Source organism: Saccoglossus kowalevskii, chromosome 3, assembly GCF_978046115.1.
Source record: "Saccoglossus kowalevskii chromosome 3, keSacKowa6.1, whole genome shotgun sequence".
Classification (NCBI taxonomy): Eukaryota; Metazoa; Hemichordata; class Enteropneusta; family Harrimaniidae; genus Saccoglossus; species Saccoglossus kowalevskii.
In genome coordinates, this window is record NC_140643.1 from 41,393,619 (window position 1) to 41,412,705 (window position 19,087).

The window sequence follows — 19,087 nt, forward strand, 5'->3', positions numbered from 1 at the left end:
ACAATGGATACTGTGCATATCCGTGACTAGCAGAGTGTAAGCTGTCTGCTTATTATGCTTTAAGATGTGGCTGATGTTGAAAAGTCCGACAGATTCGCCTCATTACCTAACTGGTGTACACCCCTTGGTCTGCCTCGAGGACGTGAAATCAACAAAGTATATGATATATCGGATGACAACTGATATCGAAAAGACCGAAGACACTTATTATAAAACCGTGACATCAATTTAAGGAATGTTCTGATAATTTCTTTCATGTGGTCGTTCAAGACGTTCGGCATGGGCAACTTTCCTTGGCACTCTGTATGGTTGCATCGAGATGCGTTTGTGTGTGGTTATTTGAAAGATTGGCAGTTTCTTTGACACGGCTGACTCGCCCTGTGGCTGGAAAGAAATCCGGTTAAAGTATTGAGTGTAAGATGATAACTAACGTGGTTCAAGTGTTCAGGCCATCTTGTTTAAAGAAAGGAGATACACATCACAGATAAAGTTTTATAAAATTATCGCTAGAAGTGAAACATTACCTCATACAACCTCGTCCAAGACATTACTGATAATTTCTGATAATGTGCATGTGCACTCGATTGCCTTATCGCGTTTAAATTAGGCACCGTCCGATAATGAATTAGGTTAAATTGCTTGCATAAACGATTTCATATTTTATATGACAAAATTCATTTGCTAGCCTAAAACACCTACAAAATGTTGATGGATTATTTGTATTTTCTGGTCCAATTTCGTACACAACTTGCATTTTTATAATAGCGGATGTAGCTGGCTACCAGTGCGATTCGGTAAATGAGAATTCAAGATGAGATCATTCAGTGTTTAAAAGTGTTTTAAAAATACGGCGTCAGTTAGGACTACCGAGTCACTCGTCAACATGCCTAATGAGCGTCCGTTGTTAGCGACGGTGTTTTGGGAAAAGTGAGATGCTCTGTATGCTACGATGGATGCTGTGGTAATCCAATCTACTGCTCACATTGCGTTAATCACAAGTCCGTTAAAACGTAACTATGCAACCTGGTTTCCACTGTGCCAAACCCTTGACACAATCTTGAATTTTATCAAAAACATCCGTACCTACAATTGCCATGTGTATGTACACAGTCTAAGAGACTAGCACGCAGAATGGTAATAAATAATGTTTGGGAAACTCGTGAGGGCGAATATAACGTGAAATGTTGCTGAATAGCGCCGTAACTTAACGTGGTTTATGGTTGACTCTTGTGGGCCATGTATCATTTTCCCAGATTAGCTGTATACGTTACATTGCACTACGCTGCATGGCGTTACATCCGAAACTAACCAGTTATTGATATTTAGCTGCGAACGTATAGTTGTTGTATGTAGATAACGTCAGAGAGGCAAGGGTCAACGCTGGCTGTCATTTGCGTTGAGCGGGCCACGTGGAGCCGGGTCACCTACACGCTGATATGTTGCAGTCGTGATCCTTTGCTTGGTTTACTTTCACAGTTACGCTTGGTAAACCATGTCAATCTCTGCTAACTACGTTAATGTCATTGGTAACGTCCCACCTGACATATAAACGCAGTACACATCTCTGCTAACTACGTTAATGTCATTGGTAACGTCTCACCTGTCACATACACGCAGTACACATCTCTGCTAAATACTATAATGTCGTTGGTAACGTTCCACCTGGCATATACACGCAGGATTCTCAAATGACAGTCTTTGGATCGGACCTAGAATGATCTGACCATTCACCTGTGTCTGTAAATTGTTAACGACATCTTCCTTGTTGCATGTAATCATGCTATAACAGACAGCACCCATCGAGTGATTATTGGGATCAACAAAGTCCCATAAGTCAATTGGGATGTAAATTATTTGTATTTTATTGCATTTCGTGTTAGTACCTTGTCCAGGTGTACTAAACACGTTTCGTGGTTTCCGGTTTTCATTCGACCACGCTATTAGGAAGAAAACAAACTGCGGTCAATTAAAAGGCTATCAATGGAGAGAAACCGAGTCAGTATAAGGCCGCCAATTATCAGAAATCTTGCATACATATTACTAATATATCTTTTCTGTCATCAATTGTTATTTTCGGATAGAACCGACAATGTTTTACAGACACAAACCAACCAACGTACCAAGTAAGACATCATCGGTGTGGGAATCAACCTTGCTTGTTGCCACAAATTAGGATTAGAAAGAACATGACGATGTGAAAGGCGTTCGATTGATTAATATTTGATCAGCAGTGGCAACGAACTTTGGTGGACTTGCTCAGTTGTTGTCTGGGTTACCTTGTCGGTATTTTCTCATACATGTGATTTAACGGATGGGTAGCTTTCTTCAAAGGGAACTGAAAACACGTTCATACAAATTACAGCGATAACATCAAACCAACATACAAACCCGACTCCACTCGAGTCTGATTGAAAAGATCTGTTTTCATTACTGACACTGAAAATCATTGTTGCGTTCTTACTCGACTGACAACTTGACTCTTCACGGTTTTTTCTGTAGAACCATAATAGCTCCCATCCTGAATCTCCTGCGGTAGTCCTACATTTTAAAAAGCCACTATTTCTACGTGTAATAACTAACGACTCGTCATTTAACTTCAAAGCTGGACATGATGATGTTGTACGAATGGAATAGATATAATACCTTATAAACTTATTGGTTGATAAGAATAATAAATTATTATTATTATTATAATAATAATTAAATATTAATTGGTGATAAATTGGAACTGATCATGGGCAAAAATATAATGTGAATCCTCTTGAGTTAATAATAATAATAATAATAATAATAATAATAATAATAATATATAGCAGTACTTTCTGTAAATTGTAGTTGATGCACACATTATTAAAGTAAATGCTTCCATAAAAAGTGAATAAAAAGTATTTTCAAAATACAAAAACATGACTATTGATCGCATAATTAAAAGACAAGCGACTCATTGAAACGTACCATCAGAAAGCTTCAAATCAACATATGTGCATACTATACGCGTTGTTCTTACCTCAAAAGTGTAACGTTTTAGGGCTTATACACGTGTTTATACTGTTTCCTCCATGTACATGTGGTGTATTGGTTTATACAACACATTAAATGGAGCACACGTTCTGACATATGATTCACTCTGACATGTTGTATTTCAGTGTCAGATACGTATATACGGCTATCTATTGATCACTTATGACGGGCAAACACACGACTTCCGTTCCGGGAGTCGTATATCTGATGTGAATCTTTTACTTGCACACAGAATACTGCGCTTGTTTTTGTTGAGATATTACAAAGCGACTATTATAACCGGCTGCGACGACGTCTGGAAGATTCCAGAGCAAGATTCATTCAACGCATGTCAGACCAACTCACAGTGTTGGTGGTCCGTCCATGGGGAAGAACTACTTGGTGGTTGTTTAATTATAATTTCTACAGCGATTGTAAGAATTGAAAAGATATCGCTCACATTATTACTCCATTTGGTAATACAGTGTAATACATTTACGGACGAGGAACGAACGTGCGAACATTATTATGAAACTGGGACTGCGCAAATTCACACGACTTGAACTCCATAAAAAGACACGAGCAACGTACTGAATCCACGATTAAAAAAGAACCATACAGATTTTAGTATTTGTCTTTCTTGTTTTATGTTTACAGTGTTTTTTGAGTAGAGTTATTTTTTTCTTATAACTTATTAACTTTGAAATTGTTTTCTAAATGTAGATTATCATGTAACTGAATGTTGGTACACGTGTCATACTATTTTCTATTGAAATGCCCCCCGTTAATTAAACTAGCCGTAAAAAAGCACCCCACCCCACGGGACGAACATAAGTATTACCGGTAATAATAGCGCGAATACTATCAAATACGGTAATTTTCGAACACGTTTCATTTGACTCACATAGCCCCCTCCCCTAGTGGGTGTATACTATAAGATTGGATATGAATTGAATAGTGTTTTTAATAGCAGCAAGGCCAGCGAAATGTTTAAATCCTGACATAACGAATGACAGGGGTTCGAAATATGACATAATACCCCCTTAATAGTCATCCAATTGCTAGAACAATTCAGCGGAAAATATATTTAATATTAAGGGGGAATCGGCGACAATGTTAGAAACCCATTTGGGCGAAACAAAACAGAATGTTTTCCTTGAAGACGGCAATCTCTTCCCTTCAAATCCATGTTGATTTACGGTAGCGTGTTCGATACTTTAATGGATATACCAGTATCCTCTTTCAAATAAATTGGTTTAAAGGATCAACAAGCAAAAGTAGAAGGTTCGTACAGTGAATTGTGTTTACTGACGAAATCTCTCACATGTCCATTGTATACAGAGTGGAAAACATCCTTATTTCTGTCATATTGTTGCAGTGAGAGACAAGCGTATGTGATCACGTGGTGGTTGTTTCTTTGAGAACTGGTCATCCTTGCGGCTAGAGATGGCGACGCTAAAACATGCAGTTTTATTCTAACCAGGGGAAGGGTATTCCACGTGTAGCCCTCATCTTCGGGCATAAATAATACTCGTATTCAAAGCTGAACAAGCTAGTCTTACCAGAATTCACACAACGCTAAGCTTCTATGCTTCTCAGTAAACGAGGCAATACTCTGTTAGCCTCAGGGTTGCTACAGCAACCATAGTAGTCGGATGGAGCAAATCCTCAAAGGCAGCCGACTATTGAAATTTACCAGTATCCACATTGGGGCATTTGCCGTAAAGTGGAAATATATCCCAATGTAACATATGCCCTGAAAACACAAATTTGTATTGACGACACACTGCCCAATATGCCTCGAATCACTGCTTTACTAATTAATGTACATCGTGTAGAAAACACTTCCTAATAAGCCTCAAGTATTTGCGTCATGTGCATCCAATGCATTATTCACAGAAACTATTTGAATTCACACTTTCTAGAATGTACCATATTTTTCATGGATTCAGTGCTTTACAGCAATTTTTGAAACAATATAACAATATACAAACAATTTTCAAATCTTCTTGCTTTCTCGAGTGCAATATAAAATAATTGAAAACTCCTGAATGTTAAATTTCTCCAATTATTATATTTGCTAGATTTAAAAGTGCCAAGGAGAGATGCATACAAACATGAAGTAAGAAGTTACTAAATTAAAAGTGCTCATTAGAAATTAGTTTAAGAGTGCCCAGAAGAGATGGGCTTAAAAGTGAGCGTGTGAGAAATGAGTTAGGCAATACACATGTGAGAAATGAGTTTAAAGTTTCTGAGAGAAATGGTTTAAAGTGTCTGGAAGAGAACCAAAGTAGAGCATAAATACTTAGGATTCTAATAAAAACATTGACACTTGAACCATGTAATAACGAGACAGTGTTTGTACAATCAGTAGAAAACTTACCATTGAAATATGAAGTTGTAGTTCATGAAGCTATTACTATCATGAGCATATTGTCACATTGATGTCAATATGTAACAATTCACACACCATTGATTATTAACTCTGAACTAGTAATTGTAACAAATCATGAAATTTATTCAGATAATCATAAATAAGTAATATATCTAATTTCATGAAAATAAATAGATTATATTGATTGTTATCTAATAAAAAGTAATTTCATGTAATATTTCCAACATCAATGTTGCTACAGTTCTATTGGAGTATAAACTCATGATTATATATGCCAGGTGTGTCAACCATCTTGAAGTGGTTCAGTGTGCCTTTAACAGCTTTTCTTTATGCATTACAGCATTACTTGAATAAACTAAATGATTACCATTATAACATTCCATGTATGAACCAAATTGCTACCATTACAAGATTGCTTGTAGCAACCAAATTACTACCATTACAAGATTGTTATTATAAACCAAAAGGTTACCATTAAAAAGATTGTTATTATAAACCAAAAGGTTACCATTACAAGATTGTTATTATAAACCAAAAGTTTCCATTACAATATTGTTATTATAAACCAAAAGGTTACCATTACAAAATTGTTATTATAAACCAAAAGGTTACCGTTAAAAGACCGACTGTATGAACTAAATGGTTACAATTATAGCATTGATTGTATAAACCAAAATTGCCACCAATACAAGATTGTTAGTATAAACCCAAAGGTTACAATTACCATGTTTGTATGAACCAGATGGTTACCATTAAAGCTTTATTGTATATACCAAACAATTACCATAACAAGATTGCTTGTATGAACAAGACAATTACCATTACAAGATTGCTTGTATGAACCAGACAATTACCATTACAAGATTGCTTGTATGAACCAAATGGTTACCATTACAAGATTACTTGTATAAACCAAATGGTTTACATTACAAGATTGCTTGTATAAACCAAATGGTTAACATAACAAGATTGCTTGTATAAACCAAATGGTTAACATAACAAGATTGCTTGTATAAACCAAATGGTTAACATTACAAGATTGCTTGTATAAACCAAATGGTTACCATTACAAGATTACTTGTATAAACCAAATGGTTTACATTACAAGATTGCTTGTATAAACCAAATGGTTAACATAACAAGATTGCTTGTATAAACCAAATGGTTAACATAACAAGATTGCTTGTATAAACCAAATGGTTAACATTACAAGATTGCTTGTATAAAGCAAATGGTTAACATTACAAGATTACTTGTATAAACCAAATGGTTTACATTACAAGATTGCTTGTATAAACCAAATGGTTAACATAACAAGATTGCTTGTATAAACCAAATGGTTAACATAACAAGATTGCTTGTATAAACCAAATGGTTAACATTACAAGATTGCTTGTATAAACCAAATGGTTGACATAACAAGATTGCTTGTATAAACCAAATGGTTAACATAACAAGAATGCTTGTATAAACCAAATGGTTAACATAACAAGATTGCTTGTATAAACCAAATGGTTAACATAACAAGATTGCTTGTATAAACCAAATGGTTAACATTACAAGATTGCTTGTATAAACCAAATGGTTAACATTACAAGATTGCTTGTATAAACCAAATGGTTAACATAACAAGATTGCTTGTATAAACCAAATGGTTAACATTACAAGATTGCTTGTATAAACCAAATGGTTAACATAACAAGATTGCTTGTATAAACCAAATGGTTAACATTACAAGATTGCTTGTATAAACCAAATGGTTAACATAACAAGATTGCTTGTATAAACCAAATGGTTAACATTACAAGATTGCTTGTATAAACCAAATGGTTAACATAACAAGATTGCTTGTATAAACCAAATGGTTAATATTACAAGATTGCTTGTATAAACCAAATGGTTAACATAACAAGATTGCTTGTATAAACCAAATGGTTAACATTACAAGATTTATTCTATGAACCAAATGGTTAACATAACAAGAATGCTTGTATAAACCAAATGGTTAACATAACAAGATTGCTTGTATAAACCAAATGGTTAACATTACAAGATTTCTTCTATGAACCAAATGGTTTACATTACAAGATTTCTTGTGTTAACAAAACAAGAATGCTGCACTTTTAAAGCTGCTATGCAGGGGAATACAGGCAGTCATTTACATTCCTAGATCTTCCTACTCCAAAGCTTATACTAACCAAGCTTGATTCAATATCCATACAAAGTAAGCTGTTTTAATGAAGTGATTGCAAAACAATTTATAGAAAGCTCAGGAAACATTAGATTATTGAAAATTACAAATTGATTAGCCTTCTGAACAAGAAGCTTGACAACTAATATTTGTCTGCTATTTGAGATGTACAATGTGATCCACAGTTTATAATACTTACAGAAAATACATCTGTGGTTTTAAGTCTAATTTATTTCAGAGCACTTCTACCAGGCTCAATTTAAATCTGATTTTTTGGGATACCAGAAATTGGCTAATAATTAGATAAATCAATAGGCATGTTTTTCATTATTAAACATATTATTATGTCTGTAGATTACCCTTTAGCATCTATGAACCAAATTTCAATGAAGATTGTGACGTTAATGGAAGTATGTATTACTATGGCAACTTGTTGTGATGTATAATCAGAAAAGCACAATATCACCTTCTTTTAAAACTTTTCGTCAAACGTTTAGTAGATGTAATTACACGTTACAAAGAACAATACCTCAATCAATACTGAATTTTAATAATAACAAATAACTATAATATATATATATTAAATCTCATATCCATTCCACATAACTATATATGATGACATATTAAAATGTAAAGCTCTTCACCAAATTACTGCTAAATATACAAAACAATAATTCCTATATACTCTTAAAAAATAAACTATTTCCAATATTTCATATGCCTCAAGATAAGAAGCTGTACAGTATTAAATACACAATTATTCTAGAGTCAATATTTAGGTGCCTACTTTTACTTTAATATCATGATAATTTGGTGTACACTGACATAATGGTTCAGTGTGAGTTGACCTCTATTATGGAGATGTGTTTCTAAAAGAGCAGATAGTAGTTAGTTCAATTTGAACATGTTAGTGAAAACTTCACATGATAGACTAGAATAATATAAGCAACGCTAAATGAATTATTTATGAATACGATTGTTACGATCACTTATAACTGCTTTCTTTTCTTGTAGTTGACAAAAAACCAAGGTGTAACAGTAATACATATATATATCTTAATAAGTCAATAATTACAATAAAATTTAATAAATTCTTAGAAATTTCAGCGATCAACACCTGATTAATTCACATAGTAACCACCTTATTTCAGACATTCAACTATTCCAGAATGTTGATATCGCAGTAAAGAAAACATGTCAGTGGTAATTTCAGTTTATTGTGTACAGTAATTGTATAGAGACATTTAATGCTACAGGCAAGTACACAGTTTCCTGTTCTGTGATAAAGCACCATGTGTTAATACGACTTAAAAACAAGAGTCAAGAGATTCTGGTTACTTCTGTCTAATGACCTTGTTGGCAAAAATAATATAAATAACACTACTACTAAATTGCATAGCCACCTTATTTCATATCAGTTGCTCATGCTGTTTAAATTTTACTTCACTATAAACTGCCAATTGTGATGTATTAATTCATTCACTGAGACTATATTGGTTTTGGGTCTCAAAGTCACACCATATGTATTCAGTGTAAATAACAGGATCTATCAAGTTAATTGAGTTAGTAGTTTATTGACATTATTAATCAGTTATTGCTCAATAACCTTCAATGATTAAAGTACAGCTAATTCTGTGGTGCATGATAAAAAAAGTCACAGAAAAATAATAGTATAGAGGAAAATGTTTGGAAGTAAATAAAAAAAAAAGACAAATTGTTATAAGGCAGTTTTTTATTAGCGCCATTTTTGCTGACTTGTCTCATAATTACTAGATGCAATCTCTTATCGTGACTTTTTTTCCTTTTTCAATCTGCTTTAAACAATTTCTGCCATAACTTTTGTTATTTGTGTTTATATTAGCTGTTTTTAAATAAACAATATACGGTAAATGTGTTTCTTTGCGCATAATGTTCCAGGACACAAAATTGATTTATGATGAAATAGCATTTAAGGAAGCGCATTTCAGTGCTCTATCATATACCAACTCAACAACTTTTTTTTCTTTAAAGCAAAAGCATTGAATTCAATTAATTTCTATTTATAGAAAGTTTTGAACTTTTTATCTAAATAGTGTGATAATAAATTGGCAGTGATATATATCTTGTTCACATCTGTTTTTTATTTCTCCTTGTACCAGTGTAACTTGCAGTGACATAAGAAACAAGCAGCATTTCTGCTGAGATACGCTGTTAGCAATGCACATTTCACAAGCAATCTGAATAAATCTTAGACAAGTCCACACGAAGTACATACGTGTACAAATAAAGCAATTGGATGAACTGTTTTAAAGTCGAAAATATTACATTTTACCAAAAATGACAAGAATATTTATCAAAATTAGAGAATTAAAGATATCATCATGAAATGAACAAATCAAAGAGAAATCCATCCAATATACCATATACCAAGTATAAAAGCAATAAGAATTGTAGTTTTCACCGGACAATCAGTAATATGATTAGCTCCACTCAACAAAGTTGACAGTCAAGCTAAAAACAGATGTGAACACATTACGACTGCTATGCAGCATAAAGTGGCTTTATTATTGTGGAATTTAAGCTCCCTTGAAGGTGGGTAACAGCACCAGTGTAACTATTATGTACCGGGGTAATAAATAAATCCATTGCTCAGGGAGCATGTGCTGTCTTGGTGGGAAGAAGTGTCCAATTTTGTAGTTTAATGAAGTGTATTTTATTGAATTGTAATTTTATTAGTTTTGTAATTTGTCTCTGTAAGTCGTTTTTTTTCTCAATAAACTTGTCTTTGCCTTTCACTCGTTTACCGCGTGGAGTGTCTTTACAAGAGATGTGAATACATATGCTGATGTGAAGAAGCTGAAATATGACAGAGTTAATATGGCTTCCCTTCGCATGGGGGCACACCGGAAATCATTGTCAAAAAAGTATTGTAAGTGCATTGGTATTCTAAGCTGAATGTGAGCGTGCACAGTCAAATGTATCTATGTTTATCTTACTCCAAAGTAGGTACTCACAATATGTGTTGGATTTTCAGGTTCAGGCCATATTGTTAAAATAATTGTTCAAATATACTGCTAAATTCAATCCAAAAAGTTTATATTTATATCATTATGACATTTTACAATGCTTTGAATTGTCTACTATTATTACTTGTTTAAAAAAGTACACAAAAGACAAAAGTACTTGTTGTGATACAAAACATTACCTATCTGTGAGTCATATTTATGTCTCTTGTAAATAATGCTGGTGTGAACGCACATCGTTATCTTTTTAATTATTAGATGCAACTTACGCCAGCGTAATAAAACATGGTAATAATCTCAAATCTCAAATATATGGTTCTCATAACACAATATTAACTCGTTATACACCTGGGTCTGATTTCATAATCTTATTTGTTGCTGTGGTTACAATCATTGTTTCATTTCATTTCCATCAAACAAATTCAAAATATTCATCTAGTAGCACAGCAACAATAATATGTTACCATAGTAACCATCTCATGCAGCGCATATTCTATTAATGAGTATTTCAGAATAAAGAGCATTGATATCCCCATCTACGTGGTAATACACAGGTCTATCATAATCTTCTTCTCCTTCTATGCCCTCTATGTCATACATAGCTGGTTTCTTAGCAACATAAAACTCTGGTGTCTTGGTGGTTGGCTTCAGCTCATCCACTCCGACCTCCCTCACCTGTGGAAATGCAACAATGATACCATCAAGTTGTATTTTGTGTGTAAACAACGCCTTTGAATTTATTTCAAGATATGGAGGATATGAATATCTAAATCTCACCTTATGAAAGTGGCATGCACATTTTCCTTGTAAGAAGTCTTTGTAACGAGCCATTGTAATATTTAATGTTTCCACCACATCATAGCCAAGATCTACAGCATAGTCATGAAGTCCTGAGTTATGGATTAATAATTTACGTTGTTCTTGCTGAAATTAAAAAGGACACAATTTGTAAATGGGTTTGATGTTTATTTAATTTTGAACAAAAGGTTGCTGCCTTGACAGCTCAGACAAGTCATGCATAAGAGGATATTTCGTGACCATAGCATATCATTATGCAAGTCATGTAATCAAAGTATGTCCAATACAATACAATTGGGTTTAAGTGAAGTGACCCCAAAAACGAGTTCCTCAACTCAAATTAAAACAGGTGTTTATATCAGGTGCACAGCCAGCTATATGTCTTGCTTGTTTTGGAGGATACAAAAATAACAGTCACACAACACTTGCATATACGTGTTGTTTGTTCAATCAAAATGAAACAGGTGTGATTAAAACCTTGTATTTCACCATGGTCATGTGATCAGCACTGCAAATATCATAGTGCATGTGACAGTACTTTGACCAAACTCACAGCAACACAGAACAGTATGTAGCAGTGGCTAACATCAGGGAAGAGAAACAGATGTTATGTGGTAGCCTTGAGATAGTTTTCACTAAGCAGGCTGACTATGATATATTGAAAGACATTGTCTGTGCTGTCATTTATTGCACCGTAGTGAGGCTAATAAAGCATGTAGTGTATTCACTAAGCCCTAACATTTTACAACTATCTACTAACGGTCAATCATCACCAGTAAATAATTTAACTATTTTTATTTGTCTAGGTCATGAAAATGACACACTTTATCATTGACATGCCAGCAAAATGAGTCAACACTAGAACTGCTGACAACAAGGGGGAGGGTAATGAAGTCAGTGATGGAAAATACTTGCACAAAATGTCTAACAATAGTCATCAAAACTGTGAAATGGGATGGTTCCATTACTGAGGCAATTATACACGATGACAAATGAGATTTTCTACATCAAGAAACATGATACCAATGCTAGTTATAACTGACTACAAGTAGTTGAAAATTAAATAGTTATACATGTATAGTCAATACAGTCTGTCTATTCCAAATCTTGTGTATTGTTTATTAAAATCAAAATAGTCAGTGGGTGCAAGATATTTACATACACCTAACTCCCGCACCTGGTAGGCAATGACCTGACCGAGGGACTTTGCAACATCCCCAGACACTTTTCTAGAAAATCCAGTGACCATTGTAGATGCAATAAAGTTACATATATACTCACCTGACAGTTAATCAAAACAACGAACCAGGGTTTCAGATGGGTTCAACTATTATAACTTGTAAGTTTTCATTTATCAAACAATGTTTTATTCATTGTTGATATCGGACACTTTAGACTAGAAAGGGCAACAGTTTGAGGGATTGTGTGGCATTTCCGTCGCATCGGTAGGATACGTTTTGGCTGGAGTAGCGGACATCATCGACTAAAGTCTACACAAGAAATCGTTGAGTTTATTGAATTTCGTCTCAGATCTGAAGAATATTTGAAACTGGTATATGGTTACAGTATGAAGATGAAACTAAAAGTAAGGATTGTAGGAAAAGATTGACTGGGCAATAAGTTTTCTGGCAATGGGACATCCCATTACACAAGCAATGTAGAACGCAACACTCAATGCTAATATTATTAATATAAGCTTAATCAAGTGCCCAGGAAAGTGTCTGGGAATGTTGCAAAGTTCCTTGGTTATTGCCTACGTGGTATGGGGGTACAGGTGTATGTAAATATATAACAGTATAGTGGCAATAGCTGTAACTATCAATTGCTTTTCCTCTGATTTTTATTTTTAATAAAACATTTCCTGTATCATTAGTATCAATTTGTAAAGGTGATCACAGAAATGTGGACATTGAAAGCATAGTATATACACTATATCAGTGATGTACGTTCGCCATCTATTGAAATCCAGTTTCATCAAGTGAACCTCAGGGATTACTGTACAAGATGACAAATTACCGGGTGCCCTCTCACTGATGATTTTATGTGTCACTTCCCATTGTGTAAGTGACTGACTTTAACGATGGCGCCTACTTGACCGTTATTTTCGACATCATATTTTATGTGATATACCCTTGGGTGCGGTCATTTTTTTCCATGCAATTATGTCTAAAACAATATTTTGGTGAGATTTGGTCATTTCGATGTGTTTATATATTTAAACAGAAAAATGTTCAAAATCATAGCTATTGTCACTTTAATAAACATTTATGCAGTCTATTTGGTGCTCAAAAAGGTCTCACTGTAAAATAGTTTTGAAGATTTCTACAAATACTGCTGAATTTATCTGAAACTGACTTGTATTTTTACTGCACAAAAAATAATTATGCATGTTGACAAAACTGAGCTTGGTAAGAATGATAGAACTTATTTACACTTACTAATGATAGACAATGTACTCCTTCTATTGGTTGATGAAAACCAGAACCTAGACCTTTCATTATTTTCTTAATTCCAGTCAAGCCTTCCCTGAATTGAAAATAAATTTATAATAAGTTAGTGTTCAGGATTATCAATACCAGTAATATCTCAGAATCAATGATATAAGTATGTTTCATTTAATCAGAATCAATGATATAAGTATGTTTCATTTAATCAGAATCAATGATATAAGTATGTTTCATTTAATAGATTGCACAGAAAAACAAAAGTACAATGTAAAACAAAAGATTAATCAGCATGTATAAATAATTCCACAGTCCCAGGGAAGACTTACATAGTCTTTAATGCTTATTTTCACATGAATAACATCACAGGTCACAGCTAAAAATGATTGACTATTGAAATTGCATAATAGTTAAGATTCTTGCATTTTTTTAAACAATCTGACCAGGGCATGAATGTCAGACCCTCCTTAACAGTTACTGTACAACATATTAAGGTGAATACATAAATCCATATCCTAGGCTAACCAGGGTAATAGAACTCAATCAATACTTACCTTTCTAATGATTGCTGAACAACATTAAGGTGGTGAGTTGCTAACCAGTGTACACCACCAACAACCAATACTGTGTTGGTACTATTCTCCAAAGGCAGTGTCTTCTGTAGTAGTTGATACAAAGCTTTATCAAATACAGGTCTTTGATTGGAGGGTAACCAGAACTGTGGGTAGTAGGCAAAACTCACTAAGGTTTTGTCATCATTCACGTTATTATGAACTTTGATGTTATGTGTTTTATCCCACTGCATCAATGTACCATTGACTTCTTCCATTAAATAATACATGATACCACGATTGGTTGAATCTCCAATAAATAAAATCTGGAATTAAAAATGTTTGAATATGAACCTACTTGTTTAATGGAAGTGACTGTAAGAGTAAGTATTCATTGACCCTGTTTCAGAGGAGTATTCATTGTCCCTGTTTCAGAGTAAGATTTCATTGACCCAGTTTCAGATTAAGTATTCATTGACCCTGTTTCAGAGTAAGTATTCATTGACCCTGTTTCAGATGAGTATTCATTGACCCTGTTTCAGATTAAGTATTCATTGACCCTGTTTCAGAGGAGTATTCATTGACCCTGTTTCAGATTAAGTATTTATTGACCCTGTTTCAGATGAGTATTCATTGACCCTGTTTCAGATTAAGTATTTATTGACCCTGTTTCAGATTAAGTATTCATTGACCCTGTTTCAGAGTAAGTATTCATTGGCCCCATTTCAGATTAAGTATTCATTGGCCCCATTTCAGAGTAAGCTTTCATTAAGTAAGTATTCATTGACCCTGTTTCAGAGTAAGTATTCATTGACCCTGTTTCAGAGTAAGTATTCATTGACCCTGTTTCAGAGTAAGTATTCATTGACCCTGTTTCAGAGGAGTATTCATTGACCCTGTTTCAGAGGAGTATTCATTGACCCTGTTTCAGAGTAAGTATTCATTGGCCCCATTTCAGATTAAGTATTCATTGGCCCCATTTCAGATTAAGTATTCATTGGCCCCATTTCAGATTAAGTATTCATTGGCCCCATTTCAGATTAAGTATTCATTGACCCTGTTTCAGATTAAGTATTCATTGGCCCCATTTCAGAGTAAGCTTTCATTAAGTAAGTATTCATTGACCCTGTTTCAGAGTAAGCATTCATTGACCCTGTTTCAGAGTAAGTATTCATTGACCCTGTTTCAGAGTAAGTATTCATTGACCCTGTTTCATTGACCCTGTTTCAGAGTAAGTATTCATTGACCCTGTTTCAGAGGAGTATTCATTGACCCTGTTTCAGAGGAGTATTCATTGGCCCTGTTTCAGAGTAAGTATTCATTGACCCTGTTTCAGAGTAAGTATTCATTGGCCCCATTTCAGAGTAAGCTTTCATTAAGTAAGTATTCATTGACCCTATTTCAGAGGCGTATTCATTGACCCTGTTTCAGACTAAATATGCATTGACCCTGTTTTGTCTTTTCCGAAAAAATTTATTCCAGATAAAAGAAAGTATTCTACAATAGTTGTATACAATGTACTGGTTCCAATGTGTTATAATTATCTGTGCAATTAAGACTGCTATATTTGACAAAATCCAAGAAAAGGTGTTCACTATAAAGGATGAACCATTTAGAAAGTTTTGAAGATTTGAGTGGTGTTTATGGAGAATTGAGGGGTGGTTTACAAATTGACTTTCAACACAATAAACTTGCATACCCACTACTGTAAAAATTAGAATGTGTAAAATCCAAGGATATACAAGAACCAATTTTTTCTACAGATGTCTGACACTAGTCAAGTACTGGACTAACTGAGAAGATTTGAACTACAAGAGACTTAAATTATTAGAGTGCTGAAAGGATATGAATAAAATATGAATATGATGTCAGTAGTATTGTTTTTATTTTTTCATCTTATCTGAGATATATTTAAAAGTGCACATGAGTAACACATCAGTGTAATTGATCACAGCAGTACATATGAGACCAATTAATACTATTCAACTGGGACAGTTCGTACTCCAGACAGTGCAGAATAACCACTCTACCAAGTACCACAGCACTCAACACTGTACCAAACACTGAAACACCACTCCATAACACTTAAGACTTATCAAGTACTCTTTCATACCAAGCAGCTTTTGATATCACATTATAGCCAGATACATTACAACTACAATACTAAGGTTGCTATTGTTTTTATTGTATAACATCATACTAATGTAAAGTACACTGAGTATCAAGAGAGGACACAGGAAGTATAATTGGATATGTTCTACCAGGACTAGGTGATAAGTGATGTGGGAATGTTAGCAGTGCAATGGAAAAACCTGCCCCAAGCTCATTTCTAGTAGTTTATCATGTCAGTATTGCACACTAAAATGAAGTACGATAGTAACCAGTGTATACTGTGTCACATCATTCAATACTTCCACTGTACTGTCTTCATGCATACTTTGTAGTATCCTTTTAAAAACCTCAAAGTACACTGCCCAAATGACCTGTATCTTAAAGTTATAAAAACATAGATATGTATATAAATTGGTCATCAGCTTTCATTCAAATTTAAATATTTAATTGAGAGCTCAACATTGTCTACTTCCATACTGTGCACACAAATCTTTAATCATATACAAATGTGATGTCGTGTCTACGACCATCAACTTATTGGAATTAAAAGTGTTCACTGATTGGTTGATGTTAAACTATTACTCATAAACATTAAAGTGTTACTGAATTGGGACGATTGACTTTTTTTGTGTGCAAAATTTATTTATAAACAACATTATGAAAAAAAATCAAGTGAAAAGGGTATATAAATTGGGTCAGTGATATTCCAAAATCGGGCCACGCCCCCCTCTCCCGTCACCTTTGAGCTTCGAGTGGCCCAATTCAGTTACACTTTAATTTATAATTGGTATAATTTCACACTAATAATTGGAAATTCAATGACAGTCATGAATTTATAAAAGTTTCTATTACAAAACATTTATTACATACATGCTTAGTCGCACACTGTATTACTGTCAAATTTAATAATTTTTAAATATTGGTATAATTTTTGCCAAATAAAACACAGTGCATGTAGAATCAGATGATTAGGGCACTAGTCTGTCACATAGAGTTGGGCTATCGAAATAAATCTAATGTTTACATACCTTTTTACCAGCCAGACATTGTTTTAATCTATCTCTTGGCATTTTATAATGTTGACATTGATATGGGTGCCATTCAGCATGTTTCCAGTAGCAAGATCCACGTATATCGCAGCGAGAACACGGAAGAAGCCAGTGACCTGTAATAAATATTATTGTAAAGTGTTTGTGTAAAATAGAATATTTTTGCTTGTAATAATAATAATAATAATAATAATAATTATTTTTATTATTATTATTATTATTATTATTAAGCCTTTGGAACAGCAACAAGACCAAACAAAAGAAACAAAAGAAAAGAGAAAAACCATACATATCTGAGATTGAATAAAAATTAAAGTTGATAATAAATCTTATGATGAATTCATAAAACTTTCATTTCTGTGTTTACAAAGTTGATAATAAATCTTATGATGAATTCATAAAACTTTCATTTCTGTGTTTACAAAGATGTTTAAGAAATTGTCGTACCTCTTTAAAAACAATCTCCCCCAATTCATAATTCATACTACATGGAATGTCACCATAAAGCAAATTAAACTTGGAATTCAATATTTAAAATTATTCTGATACTTGTACCAACTCCATGATCACAAGAACAGCATCAGCATAACCATTATATTATGATCTAAGTCTCACCAGTGAGTCCACACAACTCCATGATCACAAGAACAGCATCAGTATAACCATTATATTATGATCTAAGTCTCACCAGTCAATCCACACAACTCCATGATCACAAGAACAGCATCAGTATAACCATTATATTATGATCTAAGTCTCACCAGTCAATCCACACAACTCCATGATCACAAGAACAGCTTCAGTATAACCATTATATTATGATCTAAGTCTCACCAGTGAGTCCACACAACTCCATGATCACAAGAACAGCTTCAGTATAACCATTATATTATGATCTAAGTCTCACCAGTGAGTCCACACAACTCCATGATCACAAGAACAGCTTCAGTATAACCATTATATTATGATCTAAGTCTCACCAGTGAGTCCACACAACTCCATGATCACAAGAACAGCTTCAGTATAACCATTATATTATGATCTAAGTCTCACCAGTCAATCCACACAACTCCATGATCACAAGAACAGCTTCAGTATAACCATTATATTATGATCTGAGTCTCACCAGTCAATCCACATAACTCCATGATCACAAGAACAGCATCAGTATAACCATTATATTATGATCTAAGTCTCACCAGTCAATCCCCACAACTCCATGATCACAAGAACAGCTTCAGTATAACCATTATATTATGATCTAAGTCTCACCAGTGAGTCCACACAACTCCATGATCACAAGAACAGCTTCAGTATAACCATTATATTATGATCTAAGTCTCACCAGTCAATCCACACAACTCCATGATCACAAGAACAGCATCAGTATAACCATTATATTATGATCTAAGTCTCACAATCCACACAACTCCATGATCACAAGAACAGCTTCAGTATAACCATTATATTATGATCTGAGTCTCACCAGTCAATCCACATAACTCCATGATCACAAGAACAGCATCAGTATAACCATTATATTAT

At 33.9% G+C, this 19,087-nt stretch overlaps 1 protein-coding gene across 1 annotated transcript in view; it reads right to left on the reverse strand.

The window, feature by feature from the left end:
• Positions 1 to 8,112: 8,112 nt before the first annotated feature.
• The window catches only part of LOC102805664 (cadherin-like and PC-esterase domain-containing protein 1), a 39,452-nt gene continuing 28,477 nt past the window's right edge, over positions 8,113 to 19,087 (reverse strand). Inside the window, exons 15-19 of the mRNA XM_085497222.1 lie at positions 17,522 to 17,658; positions 14,385 to 14,707; positions 13,825 to 13,912; positions 11,366 to 11,512; positions 8,113 to 11,263 (exon numbers count right to left, since the gene is read on the reverse strand). Coding sequence (XP_085353348.1) covers positions 11,066 to 11,263; positions 11,366 to 11,512; positions 13,825 to 13,912; positions 14,385 to 14,707; positions 17,522 to 17,658 — 893 coding nt within the window. The 3' untranslated portion in view covers positions 8,113 to 11,065. The remainder of the gene's footprint in view (positions 11,264 to 11,365; positions 11,513 to 13,824; positions 13,913 to 14,384; positions 14,708 to 17,521; positions 17,659 to 19,087) is intronic.